The sequence below is a fragment of the Bison bison genome, unplaced genomic scaffold, assembly GCF_000754665.1.
Source record: "Bison bison bison isolate TAMUID 2011002044 unplaced genomic scaffold, Bison_UMD1.0 scf7180017864270, whole genome shotgun sequence".
Lineage (NCBI taxonomy): Eukaryota > Metazoa > Chordata > Mammalia > Artiodactyla > Bovidae > Bison > Bison bison.
This window is the reverse complement of record NW_011494842.1, coordinates 9,464,287-9,480,580: the sequence shown is the minus strand read 5'-3', so window position 1 is coordinate 9,480,580 and position 16,294 is coordinate 9,464,287. Positions and strand designations below refer to the sequence as shown.

Sequence of the window (16,294 nt, the reverse complement as noted above, 5' to 3'; positions counted from 1 at the left end):
TGATGGCCGCCCTGCAGGCCCTGCTGACCCTCCGTGGACGGGACGGCCGTACCTGAGCCGAGGGGCCCCCCTCCGGCTGCTGCCAGCCAGTGACCAAAGGGGAGTTCGCTCCATTTCACACCCCTGTTTCTTGCTCCTCTTACTCTTGCCACAAATTAACTCAATTTTCTTTTTATTCCCTAAAGATCTAGTTGAAAACCATTCTCTAATAATGATAGCAAACACTTGTTAAACCTTCACTGTGTGTGTGAGGCACTGTTCTAATATTAATACCTTACATGTATTGCTTTGTATCATCTTCACAACTCTTGGAAATAGGAAGCATTATTACCTTTGTTTTATACTCGAGTAAACTGAGGCACAGAATTAAGGAAGTCAGCTAGACGTAGCAGGTGACTGGCGAGTCGCCAGAGTACAGCCCATACTCCCTGTTACCACACTTCTCAGGAACTATAGCTTCAGGCCTCCGCGCACTTGGTCTTCCAACTGCTTGTCCAGCTCTGACCCTTATGCTTCCAGATTCTTCTTGATATTTGTCTCCTTATTCTGGTCCTAACCCGTGTTTTCTGTCTTGGTCCTGGCTGTCCTGTCCTCTGTTGCCTTCAGCCTGGTGGCAGAGAGGAGGCTGATCAAAGACTATAGATTTGTTTGGGGGAATCTGCGAAGCGTGTTACCTACGTGCTTGTCACTGTTGTCTGAAAAGCCAACTAGAGGCTTATTTTAGGTCTGTTTCCTGGGTGCCCGCCTGTATTTCAGGTTCCATCTTGCTGGGCTGGCTCTGCTCTGTGGCCATGACTCCCTGACCCCGGTCACAACGTAAAAGACGCATCTTGACCCTCCCTCCACGCCTGATTGGCAGCCAGGAGCCACCAGAAAATGTACTTACTTTTGGCTCTACTTCCTGGGTCTTCGTTGCAATAAGCAAGGGCTACTCTTTGTTTCGATGTTCTGGCTTCTTATTGCAGTGGCTCAGTTGCCCCATGTCACGTGGAATCTTCCCAGACCAGGGATCAAACGCATGTCCCTGCATTGGCAGGCAGATTCTTAATCACTGAACCAGCAGTGAAGTCCCCAGGTTACTAGAACTTTTGCACCCATTATTATGGCTGCTTGAGAACCGGCTTCTGCTTCAGCAAGTGCTGCAGGGTGTTGGACTGCGGGGGGCACCTTCTGAGGATGGGTCTGGGGCCTGCTGAAGAGCCTCCCGCCGGCCCCAGACTGCCCTCGCTCTGCCCACAGCAGGCAGCTGGGTTTAAAGGAGAATTTGATGTTTAGAAGGGAATCAGAGAGAGCTGCAGCAGGCCATAAATATTCATGGAGGGAGGTTAGAACTTGAGTCCCTAAAACCTTGATTTGTGTTAGTCTGTTTATGCTCATTAAAAAGTGGTAAGTGAAAGTGGGGTATTCATGGAACTGCAGATAAATTGGGCTCGTTGAGATAAAGGCCTCCAGCCGCCAGCTCCACAGGCCCTGCCTAGAGCGTCACAGCAGACTGGTGTGCCCACTTGTGGTTTGCCAACCTCAATTTAAAGATTTTGCTTAGCATGATGAGTTCCTGGCCCCCGGTAGCCTTGTAGAGGTATTTAGGGATGGAAAGCCCCGAAATTCCTCCACAAAATGACATGCACACCAGGGCCTGGCCAAAGGGTGGCAGGGAGAAATCTAACCTAGCGCTAATACTTGCGTGGGGTGGTCCACAAAGTGTATAATCTACGTGCATGTACCACTGCTTCTCTAGCTTCTTTCTGCTTCTGTGGGCATCAGGGGAGGGTTTCAGACTCCAGGTGCTAAATGAGACCTAGCCCCGCTCATTCCTCCATGGCTACAAACACAGGGACTGCAGCAGGGCAGGCTTTGTAGTGGCCACAGAGGAGACAGATGGCCACCACGCCTTCTAGGGTAGGAGGTATACAGTCAGCCTTCCTTAGAGGCCAGGCATCACACACATAAGTGGAGTGGGTTGATCTAGGCTAGGTGTGACCCTGGGCTGCAGATTTATATCATCTACCCAAGGGGCTCCCACAGTTTGGCAAGATGAGGTTTGGACACCCACAGCTGGATGACATAATATGCGCTTGGCTTCATGAGAGAAGGATTGGCTCATCTGCCCAGGGAAGGAGGCAGTACCTCTCCAGCCAAGGGCCGCAGAAAAGGCCTCATGGAGGAGAGAGCACAGCAAGAATTAAGCTTTGTGTGGGACCCAGCATAGCATTTGGTGCCTTGATTTTGGTTTCTGCACCAGGAAATGGAAACCACAAGTCTTAGGGCCTGAGGGGCGGCTGTGTGTGTCAAGGGTGCTGCTGTGAAGGGCGGGCCTCACGGCAGCCTGTCACCTGTTCCTCTTGGCTCCGTCCCCACTAACCTTCACATCAGGCTGTTTCCGTTCCCCGAGCCTGGCTCCCCGGTGCTGGTTTCCCTACAGCGCGTGTTCAAGACGGCCTTTGGCCTCCCCAGGCAAAGGCCCATCCCCTGGCTAGGGCTGTTCCCAGGACAGCCCTCCCTTTGGTACCCACTAGCAGGAAATACGGAGAAGGCAGTGGCAACCACTCCAGTACTCTTGCCTGGAAAATCCCATGGACTGAGGAGCCTGGTAGGCTGCAGTCCATGGGGTCGCTAAGAGTCGGACACACGGTGCGACTTCACTTTCACTCTTCACTTTCATGCACTGGAGAAGGAAATGGCAACCCACTCCAGTGTTCTTGCCTGGAGAATCCCAGGGACGGGGGAGCCTGGTGGGCTGCTGTCTATGGGGTCGCACAGAGTCGGACACGACTGAAGCGACTTAGCAGTAGCAGCAGCAGCAGGAAATGACACAATTAACCAAGCAATTAACTCAAGGCTCTGCAGTGGCTCCCTCCCACAGAGCCTTGCTTCCAGAGCTGGAGTTGGTGGCAGCTGGGGCTGCAGGGAAGGGGGTAGGTGGTGTGTCATTTGGGCTGAGCGTTGGGACAAGGGAAAGAGGCTGACCCAGAAGGACCAGGGTGGGTACGGGCCAGGAGGAGGGGCTGAAGGCCCAGAGTCTTCAAGGGCAACTCTGACGCTGTCCCCAGAACACTAGGGATGCTGGAATTGGTCTGCACGGTCATTGATTTCCATCTGTACAGGGGCCACTCCAGAAAGGACTGGAGCAGAGAGCTGGCTGAGACCTTTAAGGAGAGGGGCTTTCTACTTTGACTTCTCAGTAAAGTCCTCCTATCTAGGGGACCCAGTCTCCCATTTGTGAAATCGAAGTGGTATTTGCTATCCCTCCCCCGGTTGTGGTAACAGTGAGTGAGGTCATACGGAAAATCAAGCATGAGCTGGACCCAGGGCACTGTTCAGTCAGCTGCTGTGAGGGACACAGGGCCCCCTGAACTCCCACCGACTGCAGTCTAGGCTCCACCAGCAGGGCAAGCAGCAGCAGGCCCAGACCCAAAGAGGTGGCTGATAAGACACCTGGACACAGATGGACACAGGTGAACTTTGAAAGCCAAATGCGTGACACCAGGACCTTGGACGATCCAGTCTAGTACTTCATAAAGCATGTCCCCATAATTCAGATTATTTCCCCAAGAACACATCTCTGAAACTATAATCAAAATAAATGGGAGAACGGGCACCTTTGGCATGTAGCCTTTCAGGAGCTTAGCTATTTTACCACACATTACAGCTACCTTGATGCTGGTCAATGCTTTTGCACAAAAACCAAGTCAGAAACTTTTAATCCGTACTTTTAGTAATTTTTATTGAATCTCATGGGAAAATGTGTATTATTACAACTTGGGTTATTTTATTTTATTTTATTTATTTTTTTTTTTTTAAATTTTATTTTATTTTTAAACTTTACATAATTGTATTAGTTTTGCCAAATATCAAAATGAATCCGCCACAGGCATACATGTGTTCCCCATCCTGAACCCTCCTCCCTCCTCCCTCCCCACACCATCCCTCTGGGTCGTCCCAGTGCTCCAGCCCCAAGCATCCAGTATCGCGCATCGAACCTGGACTGGCAACTCGTTTCTTGCATGATATTCTACATGTTTCAATGTCACTCTCCCAAATCTTCCCACCCTCTCCCTCTCCCACAGAGTCCATAAGACTGTTCTATACATCAGTGTCTCTTTTGCTGTCTCGTACACCAGGTTATTGTTACCATCTTTCTAAATTCCATATATATGCGTTAGTATACTGTATTTCTGTTTTTCCTTCTGGCTTACTTCACTCTGTATAATAGGCTCCAGTTTCATCCACCTCATTAGAACTGATTCAAATGTATTCTTTTCAATGGCTGAGTAATACTCCATTGTGTATATGTACCACAGCTTTCTTATCCATTCATCTGCTGATGGACATCTAGGTTGCTTCCATGTCCTGGCTATTATAAACAGTGCTGCGATGAACATTGGGGTACACGTGTCTCTTTCCCTTCTGGTTTCCTCAGTGTGTATGCCCAGCAGTGGGATTGCTGGATCATAAGGCAGTTCTATTTCCAGTTTTTTAAGGAATCTCCACACTGTTCTCCATAGTGGCTGTACTAGTTTGCATTCCCACCAACAGTGTAAGAGGGTTCCCTTTTCTCCACACCCTCTCCAGCACTTGTTATTTGTAGACTTTTGGATCGCAGCCATTCTGACTGGTGTGAAATGGTATCTCATAGTGGTTTTGATTTGCATTTCTCTGATAATGAGTGATGTTGAGCATCTTTTCATGTGTTTGTTAGCCATCTGTATGTCTTCTTTGGAGAAATGTCTATTTAGTTCTTTGGCGCATTTTTTGATTGGGTCATTTATTTTTCTGGAGTTGAGCTGTAGGAGTTGCTTGTATATTTTTGAGATTAGTTGTTTGTCAGTTGCTTCATTTGCTATTATTTTCTCCCATTCTGAAGGCTGTCTTTTCACCTTGCTAATAGTTTCCTTTGATGTGCAGAAGCTTTTAAGGTTAATTAGGTCCCATTTGTTTATTTTTGCTTTTATTTCCAATATTCTGGGAGGTGGGTCATAGAGGATCCTGCTGTGATGTATGTCAGAGAGTGTTTTGCCTATGTTCTCCTCTAGGAGTTTTATAGTTTCTGGTCTTACATTTAGATCTTTAATCCATTTTGAGTTTATTAAAATAACTTGGGTTATTTTAAAATGAAGTGTACCAATGTGAAGAAATGCCTCTGCTTTTTGGCCCCTAGACGTCTAATCACGCATGGAGTGCTTTGGAAAGGCAGAGGCTGCCCGTATCACCTCATTCATTCTAGGATCTGCCTGTGTAGCAGAACTTGCCACATTCAGGGCTCTGGTTGTTCCTGCTGTGGGGCCCAGCTGGGGACACAGCTGACTGAGGGGCTGCTCCTGTCTGCCCCATCCCATGTTTGGCCCGGTGGGTCAGGGCAGCTCAGAAACCCTGAGCAACATTCACAGGGCTCAGGCTGTACCATGTGGACACAGAGGACAGCAAAGCGTGGATTCGGGGTGTGGATGCTGTCCTAAGACTCCTAGAGACTCCTTCCTCCTCATCCCAGGATCCCAGCTGTCTTGAAAACTGGAAGAGTCTGCCACCCATCTCTTCCTGCTGGGTGTGCTGTGTCTTTCAGATCGATGGGCTGGAGAAGAAGCTGTCACAATGTCGGAGAGACCTGGAAGTCGTGAACTCCAGGCTCTGTGGGGTGGAGCTGAGCTCAGAGGCCAGGTGATGCCCCTCCCCACGGCCCCCACCCCTTCGTATCTGTCCCTGGGTCCTGACCTTCAAATTCCACCCCTCACCTCCCCCTGCCTCCAGAGACCTGGGCCCTTTTTCCTCTTGTCCACCCTGCCCTGGCGCACCCGCTGCCCCTTGGGTGGGAAAAAAGCTTGAGCTATTTTGACCTTCCCCCCTCACAGGAGGTCTCTGGAGAAGGAGAAAAGCAGCCTGATGAACAAAGCCTCCAACTATGGTAAGAAAGCTCCTTCCCATTGCCAGCCCCACCCTCCAGTCCCAGGATCAGGAACAGGCAGACAGCCTGGGGAGCCCACAAAGTGATGGGGGTCAAGGGTGCACTTCGGGAGGGGGCCAGCCCTCAGGAGGCCACAGGACTCCACTGAAGGCCCAGCAGCCTAGGAGAGGAGCAGGGTTGCTCTTCTGTTCCAAGGGGGACGGAGAGGCCAGAGGATCTGTTCTCCCCCTTGGGATCAAGGGGGTGGTTGGAGCCAGGCTGAGATCCCTCCCACTCCCCTGACTTGGGAGGCCTGTTCTGGCCCTCTCCTTGCAGACCTCCATTCCCTCCCAGGAAAACCTTGCGATGGGAACGATGGTAGTAGGGTCTTTGGGGTCCAGGATGGACAATGAACCTCCCACGTGGGTGCCGTGAAGGGCTGCTGTGGGTGAAGCGATGCTGCCATCTTCTGGGTGCCGGGTGCCGAGCCAGGGGGAGCCCACACCGGGCCCAGAGCTGGAGGGTGGCCGCTGCCCCCCACCACTCCGCTGCCGCCCTGCCCAGTGGCCTGGGAGGTAAAGGGTCTGCAGAGGCTCCTCGGGCTCTGTTCTAGTCACCCTGGGGGGCCAGAGCTGGCCCAGAATCAGCCCTAGAGTAGTTTATACGGCAGGGAACCTCCCTGAGGAATTTGAACGAACACCGTAAGCACGGTGCGTGTCACATACCCCTGCCCGGGTCCTGTCTGGCCTGCCCAAGGCTGGTTTGCACATATCCCCACTCCCTCACAGAGGGAGAGACGAGACCTCAGTTCCCCCCTCAAAGCTGGCAGTTTTCACACAAAATTGTAGCATTTATCACTCAGTTTAGCCCTCACAGAGTACCAGCCACCTCTGTGTCATGAAAGGACACAGCATGGCTGTGGATCAGCTGGCTGGCATCCTCCAGAGGCAGCCTGACCACCCCGTGAGCACAGACGGCCTCCGCTCACCATCACTAGTTCCTGCTTAGCTGGGCATCCAGCAGAGGGCAGACTGGAGCACTGCTTGTGTGGCCCTACCTTTTGCCTGCTCCCCAAGGGGGGCCCAGCTGCCCTCAGTCTCTGCTTGACCAGATAAGACGCCCTGGAGGGAGGGGCGCCACGGGGCCACCCAGGGACGAGCCGGAGGACCCTCCTGGGGAGGCCGCGCCACCACCTCGCTGGGCTCTCAGGCGTAGCCCTTTTGGTGCCTCTCCCACACATGCTGTCTTCGGCTGCATTTGGAGAGAAACAGTTGAGCAGCATTGGGGGTTGGGGCTTTTTTGGGCCAGCAGCTACAGCCACAAGGTTTTGAGGATCTGTGCTGATCGAGGACACCTGTCCACCACCTTTTTTCCTCCCAGAGAAGGAGCTGAAGTTGCTTCGGCAGGAGAACCGCAAGAACATGCTGCTGTCTGTGGCCATCTTCCTCCTGCTGACCGTCATCTACGCCTACTGGGCCCTGTGAGGCTGCGATTTCTCCGGTCAGCCCTGGCTTCCCCTCAGCTCCGTGATCATAGCTAAGCAGGCCCTTCAAGCCTCAAGAGGACCAAAGTACAAGGCTGTTTCTCCCTGACCCAGACATTGGAGCAGGGCTTCATATTGGCCTGGCCCCTCTCACCTCCCATTCCCGCTGTGGGCTTGGGGCTCCAGAAGGACTTCGTGCTGGCTTAGCCCAGGGGAAAGGCAATAAAGAACCTGTGTGCCGAGAAAATGTCGTGACCCGATGGCAGTAGGGTGGCATTCAGGATTCAAGGGAGGAAAGGGGCTGTGAAGGTAAGCCCCCAACCCAGGTGGGGAATAAGGCGGTGACAAAGCACCTGCTCAGGCAGAACCTCAGTGGGAACCTCAGTGGGAGCCACATCGAGAGCTTGGGCTGCTGGGCTGAGGCCGACCTGGCACCACTTGTCCCTGTGCCCTCCAGACACGGTCTGGCACCCCAGTTGGCGCCTGCCTGTGATCACAGCAGAAAAAGTGCAGCCTGGGGACTCGTGCTTGTGTGGTGGTCCCACTGGAGGGCAGAGTTAATCCAGTATCTTCAAGAGGCAGCAGGCCTGGTGAGGTGTGGCAGAGCCAGTGGGCAGCCAGGGCCACAGTCACGACCAGACAGGCTCAGGGTGAGTGGCCAGGAAACCTGGCAGTTTGCAGGAGGGGCAAACGCAGACCACCCCGCCCCTGCTCACAGCCTCTCCAGCACAGGCGCCAGAGGCTGGAGCAAGGCCAAGCAGGGCAAGCAGAAGGATGCAGGGGCCTGGGAGCCGAGATCACACCAGTTAAGTCAGAAAAGCCGGGAAAGGCACTGCCTGGGTGCTCAGGCCGTGGAACGTGAAGGACCCACCCAAGCAGTGTGTAGGCAGAAGGCTCTAGGGGAGGACCTGCTGGGTGACAGGACGGAGAATGCGCCTACAGCAGAGAGGGAAAGGCACCCGCGGCCTCCAGTGCAGATGCAGAGCCATGGCTCCCTCCCCATCTAGTGGCACTAATTGGTCTGACGCCTCTGTTATTTTAGTCGCACAGACTGATCCCGGGTTGTCACGGTGCCACTGGGAGTAGCTGAGTGATTCACATGAGGGGGAGGGGCCTCCTGGGCTGCGGGGTCTCTCATTCTCCAACCCCTGCTTCTCACAGGAGCCACAGCATTTTCTGACTCTTCCTTGGGCCCCTCTTGGGCAGCAAGCAGCAGCCCTGGGAGCCCTGAGCTGGGACACGGCGCTGATTAAACCAGCCCCTTCTCCCCACTTCACTGAGACGAGCTTCCTCCCCTTCAGCTCCCAGCCCCAGACCACAAAGCACAGAGGACACACAGCAGCCCCAGCACAGAACCACACAGGCATTAAAAATATGTCTTTAATGATCCAAGGTTCTGCAAGACACACGGATACCCAGAATTGGGTGGAAATACAGCATCTCAGCGGTGCTGCTGACAACCTGGGGGGAGGGGCTGGATGCGGGCTGGAGACCCCTGAGGTGGAGTCGATTCCAACCTCATGGGAAGCCTCCGTGCCCTCTATCTCCATGGAAACCAGTTTAGTACACGGATGGGGCCCTAGGGAGCCCCTGTGAGCATCTCCGAGAGGTATTTCCCATTAAAAACCACCACAGGTTCCCTCCCCCACCCAAAGCTACTGCCCAGCTTCCCCCTCCGCCCGCCAAGATATAGAGGACATGGAGTGACCACATAAGGACAAACAAAAGCAACTGTGCCTCCTGTTGGGGAAGAAAACAAAGGAGCGGGGAGGGTGGCAAGGTGTCTGGGGCAACCAGGAGTGCCATGATCACCAGAGGACTGGGTGCCACCCAGCCCTGGAGGACCCTGTTACAGGGGGCCACCACTGCTGGCCACAGAAAACGCAGCTCTTCAAGACTGCTTCCTCCCCTTCTAGAGCTGCCCAGGGTTTACACTGAGAGGGCTGGGGCACAGACAGACTCTACAACCCCAGGAAGCAGTCACACCCACTCCCAGACATGCCACCTGCATCCTATGTAGTATCAGACGGGGTCCACATGCTTCCCTTCCCGGCCTGCAGGATGGTCAGAGGTGTGGGCTGGGAAGACCAGGGCAGGGCAGGGGAGGAGGCAGTCTTCTCCAACTTGGCATCAAAACAGAACAAGTTCAAGAAAACAAAACTTTGATTTATATAGCAGCTGCTCCAGCCAGCTCACAACAGTGGGCCTCCCCTCTCGGAGTTTGCCCAATAAAAAGCTGGGCAAGGCAGGGGCACAGGCGCCCTCGGACAATGCACAGAACTCAGAAAAGTGAGTGTGTGCTACAGGAGAACAGCTGAGCCCTGCTGCCCCTGACACGTCCCCCGCTGGCCCCAGGTGCCCTGGGCCCTGACCTTGACCTGCTGCAGGAGCTGACGGAGTCCTGTCCTGGCAGGGGAGACAGTTCCCAGGCAGTGCTCCAGGGAGGAAAGTTCAGAGTGTCCCACAGAAGGAACATGTGTCCTCTAAAGGCTCCAACTGAGCTCTTCAGAGGAGCAGGAGGGGCCACCGCCTTCAAGGCCAGGCTCCGAACGACAGGGCGCTGGGCAGGGTGGGCGCGCCCCAGGCCCTCAGGCGCTGTGCGTCTGGATGAAGGAGAGGACGTCCTCCTTGGACAGCTTGTCTGGGTCCTGGGGCTTCTGGGATTCGTGCACACGGATGCCATCCCCCCACTCCCAGAAGAGCCGGCCATAGTAGCAGATGCTGGGGGGAGAGAGGAGGTCAGAGGCTGCACCCAGGGGAACAGGACCAAGAGACCCCCACCAACCTGACACCTGTGACGGGAATGATTCCGTCTGGCAGCCAAAACATACCCAGTAACCCCGCTCCTCCCGCCTTCCGGAGCCCGCTTTTCCAACAACACATAGCTTCTACTGCTAACGGCATCCTACTGGATCCTCCCATTACTGATATTCGGGGCTTATCTGTCTCTGCTGCTCTAACTGAACAGTATTAGTGTGGTGACACTAATTACAGGCGCATTAGAGCTACTGCTGCTGTTGAAACCTATGACCAAGAGTCTGGCAAACAGACACTGGGTCTGAGAGCAAGGCTGTGGGCCTTGCCACGTGCCTGTGCCAGGGTCGGCCCTTCACACTCAGGATGCCCACCCAACCTTCACAGCCAGTCCTGACATCACCCGCCTCTCCCTGGGCTCACCGCCCAGTCCCAGACACACCCTGCAGAGACCACCATCCCACCCATGGGGGAGGCCCCTGCCTGGGCAGCAGTGAGTCTCAGGGCGCAGGTGTGCCCCAAGAGCTGGCATCCTGGTAGGAGTTCCTGGGGCTGCTGAGGGGGCAGGCCTGGAGGAGGCCTACTTACTGAAATGGAGCAATGGCATCTGCAGGGAGGTCAAAGGTAGAGTTCTTGGTTTTCTTGTTATAGAAGAACTTCCTCTTGAAGCTTTTGCTGAATCCCATCGTCCATGGCTCTGATGGGAGGAAGGGGACAAAGGCTCAGAAAGGACACACAAGACCCTTGAGGGATGAGTCAGCCTTCCTCCCTGGCTCCTCCATGCCCTCTCCCCCAGACAGCAGCAGAGAACAGCCTGGGAGGACACAGCCCTCATCATCAGCCCAGAGCGGCTCCTGAAGGACGCCGAAGACGACGACTACTCAGCAGCCCCACCTCCCACCAGGGCTGGCAGAGGGGACAGGATTCTGTTAGCCAGAGGAAAGAAGACTCAACAGGAGATATAAATGGCCAGTCTGTCTTTCTGGATCTGCCACTGCCCGTGAGGAAGGCCCTTCTCCTGCCGTAAGGACACCATATGTACAAGTTGGGCCCCACTCTCCAGCCCCAGCCCAACCCCCAGGACCACCAAAGACGCACGAGCTCAGGGAAGGCAGTCCCCCTCAATACACCTGGCTCTGCCCACCTCAGTAGGAAGCCCTGAGCTCTGGCCCAGGCGAGGTGTGGGCCAGTCGCCCTGGCTGAGGGAGGGGGTCAGGGAGGGGCTCATCACCCACCATTCACCGTCCTGACGATGTAGAGGCCGGTGGGCACGAAGTGCCGGTCGTCCCGCCCTGTGTAGCTGAGCTTCGGTGTGCCACTGGAGCCCTTAATGATCTTCATTTCTAGCCTTGATTTTCCCAAGCAGGCGTGCAAACAAGTGTGTGAGAGAGTCAGTCCTGATGTTAATCTCTGACTAATGTCAAAACCAGCCAACCCAATACTTGAATCTCGGCTCAACATAAAAGAGACTGAGGCAGAGACATGAGTTGCTCCAGGTCACACAGTGGGGTGCTGGGTTTAGAACTCAGCCTCTGAACTCCCAACTGAGCAGGGGAGGCAGGGGAATGGCACATGCCTCTGCTATGTTGCTGCTGTTTGCGGGGTGTCAGGGTGACACCAGCTGGGGTGAGATGTGAAACCCCAAGTGCCACGGGGCCTTCGGCTCACCAGCCATGGTGTCAGCGTAGCCACTAAAGAGTTAATTTGGGAGCAGTGAGACCAGGTCTGGCTCCAGTGGCCCGGTGGGCACACCCAGGAAGAGACCCCCAGATCCAAGCCCCCCGCACAACGGCTGAGAGCACGAGGAGGCACCTAGCCCCTCCAACCCCCAGGCTCAACCCCTCTCGGCACCAGGGGCTTGGATTTACAGTGCTGAGGCAGCTTGCACTCTGCCTCTCATGGGGACACTCGTAACTGTTACAGCATCAATGAGCCCGTATTTCTGCCTGACTCGCACCCGCCCTACCCCCCTCCTGACGGTGCTGAATCAGCTCAGCCAGGGGCCTCTGGCTGCCAGGCAGCCATGCAGACAAAGGAGGGGGAGTCAGAGGAGCCGTGGGGCCACTCGGCACCGCGCCCCCAACTCATCTCTACAGAAAAGCAGAGGAGGAGTCCTGGACGCTGCCACGCACCCCACCCCAACTCCTCCCAAATCCTGAGCTCCCTGGCTGAGCCACGCACCTAACAAAAATCTTCTCCATCTCCTCCAGCCGGTACACCTCCTTCACCCTGTGGAGAGAGGTGCAGAGATGACGAGGGCTTCCCGGGGCACCTGTCTGGGCAGCAGGGGGAGGCAGGAGGCTGCTCCTGCAGGCCCTGCACCACCCAGACCACCAAGAACAAGGACCGCAGCCTGGCATTGCCTCCACAGATAAGCCCTAGGGTTCACAGCTGCCAAGCACCCTGGAGCCTGGCCCAGGGCAACTGGGGAGCAGAGCCATGGCTGAGGAGGGCGAGAGGGAGGGAGAGGAAGGTCTGGAAGCGATGTCCCTGTCAGTGTTCCAGCCCCACGTCCCCATCACTAGAGGCCAGGACACTAAGGGCCAGGCTCTTGTCCAGGTCTGTCTGCATGGACTTTAGGCCTTCGGGTAGCAGAGTTACTTCCAAATCGTCCTAACAGGCCTACTTCCATCACAGGTGAGGAGACCCTTTACCCAGCCCCCCAGCCCTGAGGGCCACTGAGCACACCTCTGGAGCCATTACTGGGTAAGGTGCCCAGAGACTGAGCAACCAGACCCCACACAACACAGACAGGGTCCCTGAAGCGGCTTCTCAGGACCTGGCAGACAGGACATTTTAAAGCATGAGAGGAAATTGCTTTTTTAGACTTTCAGAAGATTTCTATAAAGTGCATTCTTACTACTGGATTTAATTCTAAGTAAATTTGTATTAAAAAGAATAATGAAAATTATTTTTTCAGTCTGTAGACACACGAAACCCCAAAGATAATAACATCAGACCTCAGCCCAGACTGGAAAAGTCTGTTCTCCGTCTATCTGCTGACTGTTCTTATCCTCCTTGCCTCCCACAAGGTCTGCACCTTTCATATCACCTCACATGGCAACAATCCGTGGCCTTCTTCCCATGCACCAAGGATCCCATTACCTCAAACCACCCTTCTCTTTATCACATTCAAAAACTCCCATTCCCTCAGCACCCTCTTCTTACCTGAAAAAAATGAAAAGGCCAGGATTGATATGCTAATGATACCCAAGCATGGATGTGTGGTTCACAGGTGCATCAGCGCCCTCAGAAGCACGTGTATCTGAAATGAGGACACCTGAACCCCAAGCAATGACTCTCTCTGCTGGAGGTTGGCCTGCTGTGACAGGCGGGACAGGGAGATACTCCAGGGCAAGCAGGCACCTCTCCAGGACCCCCAAGCACATCACTCATCGGGTGGTCTGACCTCTAACGCTGGCCTGGCCTGGCCTCCACTGAGCCCTCTCCCACCTCACAGGGCAGGGGGGCAGGTACTAACCAGAAAGAAGCAATGGGGGAGGAGGATATGGGGGGAGAGGTGATAGGCTCACCTGATGGGATTCATGTCAGGCCGACTGGGCTTGGAAACAGCTTTCACAAATTTCTCAGCAAGCTGAATCCTACAATCCAACAGAGTCTCTCAGAGGCAAGTAAGGGTACCTCTACCTGGACCCCTGCCCCCATAGCATCTTCATGGCACCAGTGGGAGGACACTCCTGAATCTGCAGCAAAGCTGCTCTAAGAGGCGGCACCCGCGTGCCCCTGGACGCCCCCTCCTGCCCTTCTCCACCAATGTCTTCAGGGAGGCCCGCTCCCCCTCTCTGGATTCTGACCTCTAATTTTACTACATCTTGGTTGGTTTTCCTCAAGTGTAACTTTGGCTGTGCTCAGTCACCTCCAGCAGAACTTCAAGTATCATCTTTATTGTAAATGTCTGCGCTTTCACCCCAAACCACTGATCCCACAGTGCACCCACTCAGATGAGCCAACTTAGGAGTGATGTCAGTGGCATGGCAGTTTAAGGGTGTTCTGTAACTCCCTTTAAACAACTGATTAGCATCCGTCCATGAATGAAAGTGGGAACTGGGGACCCAGGTGAACTGACTTAGGTGGGGCCACCAAGCACAAAACACATTCTTCAGGGGAGAAGACCCTCCCTCTCCCCATAAGGTCACCCTCTTGCTCAGCCTTAAAGCAAACATCTCTCCTGATCTAAACAGCAGCAAAGTGGAGTGCACTGGTATTTATGAAATCAAGGGTGAGCCCTGGTGAATCAAAGTGCCAACATCAACTTCTCACCCTGCCCTTGGAACCAGCTACCATTAGAAGAGGGAAACTAAGGATGTTCTGAAGCAGAGAAGACCTGAGTGAGGAGCCAAGCCACAGAGGCCGCTGCCATAGCGCCGCCCTGGCCCACCTCCCCCTCTGTCCCCCAGGGCCCCCGTCAGACCGTTGGTTGAAGTGCTGCTCCCGCACGTCGCTGCCGTTCAGCACGAGGACATCGAGGATGTGGATCGCACTTATCTTCCGCTGGGCCTTCCCCTAGAAGGACAAGGACACTGCCCACCCTGCCAGGCAGTGGCCTGGGGCCCACTCCACCCAATGTGGCCTGCTGGCCTCCATTCTACCTAGAGCTGGGGGAAGGGAGGTGCTCTAAACACATTTCTCTCACCTCCCTCCCAGTTGATGCTTGGCCACAGACTGGCCCAGGCTTCTGAGCAGACAAGAGATCTGAGCTCCTGGACCAGCCCCCTTAAAGCTCAGACCCGGTGAGACTGCCGCCATGGTGCTCTGGGAGGAGCTGGCTTCCCACTCTGGCCCTCTGTTCCCACTGACTGTTCTGAAAGTTATGTGTGTAGTGGTAATACCCAAAGCTCAACGGAAATAACAACTTGCTTCTTTCCCAAGGAATCCTTGGTCAGTAACAATATCTAAAAACTACACAGCAGGTTGACTAGGGCCTTTGCTACCCAGAGATGATCAAGATTTCCTGCACAGAAGGAGACTGTGAGCCTTCCTACCTGAACATACTGTGGCTTAAAGCAACTATTGGAAGAGGAATACTTACAAAGCCTTCGTTGGGCCCTGGGCCCTGCCAACAACCACACAGAGTGTAACCCAGTTAACTCGGGGTGTGTGTGGCGGGAGGCATTGAAGGGCCAAGCCCAGCTGTGCCTCAGTTCCCTAGATGGCAGAGCCACAACACGCGAGCAGAACCACCTCTGACCTCCCCTTTCAGCTCGTGGACAATCTCCACAGAGAGCAGAGTATCCCGCGGCAGCTCCGTCTTCAGGTCCAGCTTGACCCAGCGGTCTGACTGGCGGCCATCCCACGTGTAGATCTGAGACTTCTACGGGCAGACAGAAAGGGTTACGTCAGGCAGAACAGGGACTGGGTGGTGAGAGGCCAGTTCTCAAAAAGGCTTTCAGTTGGTGGCTCCAAGCTGATGGGGCTGGAAATGCCAGAAGAGGTCTGGAGAAAGGAGCTGGTGATACTTCCTATGCGAGGAGGACAGTGTTGTCCTCCGCTGCCTCGGCGGAAGAGGAGTGCTCTGACTTGGTCCCGCCGCAGGCAACAGGCTCAGGCACCATTCAGGAGGCCTGAGTCCAAGATCAGAGGCCCTCAGGCAAGATCCAGCTTGGTGTATGTGTGAGGAGGGTTTAGTAAAGGATCCAGAGAGCAGAGCAGAGAGAGACAGTGAAGAAAGAAAAAGATAAAATATGAGAGGACACAGAGAAAGGAAGTGAGGAAGAGAGAAAACTACACAGGAAGACCAGTCAGAGTTGGGGGGAGAGCGGTGAGGACTCTACCCAGTTCAGATACAGAACTGCCGAGGCTTTCCCTCACCTCATGTTAGATTCCAAAGGCACCAGAGTAAGGACAGGTGGTGTCTGCGAGACAGGGGTGGCAGGGGTCGGGGCAGTGCTGCAAAGACACGGCTGCCAGGGCTGGAGCCGCCGAGCCTGCTGACCGTCCTCCTAGCCCAGGAGGCACCACGCCACCAGGAGGAGGCAGTGCTCCCGGCGGCAATGCACCAAAGTGAACAAGCAAACACACGAGTAAGTGCAAGAATGAACGACACATGGGTAACTCAGAGGAGGAAAGGAAGGGAAGTTTCAAGAAATACCTTCCCTGGGGTCAAAGCGCCAGCTCCTCAGTGCCAAACAAACGCACGCCAAGTGTGGCAGGCGGCTGTC

The 16,294-nt window shown here is 54.6% G+C and overlaps 2 protein-coding genes across 2 annotated transcripts in view; one reads left to right on the top strand and one right to left on the bottom strand.

The window, feature by feature from the left end:
* Positions 1 to 7,608, top strand: part of CCDC167 (coiled-coil domain containing 167) — a 17,007-nt gene extending 9,399 nt beyond the window's left edge. The window contains exons 2-4 of the mRNA XM_010848689.1: positions 5,561 to 5,655; positions 5,847 to 5,899; positions 7,259 to 7,608. Of these exons, the coding sequence (XP_010846991.1) occupies positions 5,561 to 5,655; positions 5,847 to 5,899; positions 7,259 to 7,362 (252 nt within the window). The 3' untranslated portion in view covers positions 7,363 to 7,608. The remainder of the gene's footprint in view (positions 1 to 5,560; positions 5,656 to 5,846; positions 5,900 to 7,258) is intronic.
* Positions 7,609 to 8,723: 1,115 nt separating this feature from the next.
* The window catches only part of CMTR1 (cap methyltransferase 1), a 51,823-nt gene continuing 44,252 nt past the window's right edge, over positions 8,724 to 16,294 (bottom strand). The window contains exons 18-24 of the mRNA XM_010848688.1: positions 15,325 to 15,447; positions 14,548 to 14,639; positions 13,649 to 13,717; positions 12,297 to 12,344; positions 11,351 to 11,463; positions 10,704 to 10,812; positions 8,724 to 10,082 (exon numbers count right to left, since the gene is read on the bottom strand). Of these exons, the coding sequence (XP_010846990.1) occupies positions 9,950 to 10,082; positions 10,704 to 10,812; positions 11,351 to 11,463; positions 12,297 to 12,344; positions 13,649 to 13,717; positions 14,548 to 14,639; positions 15,325 to 15,447 (687 nt within the window). The 3' untranslated portion in view covers positions 8,724 to 9,949. The remainder of the gene's footprint in view (positions 10,083 to 10,703; positions 10,813 to 11,350; positions 11,464 to 12,296; positions 12,345 to 13,648; positions 13,718 to 14,547; positions 14,640 to 15,324; positions 15,448 to 16,294) is intronic.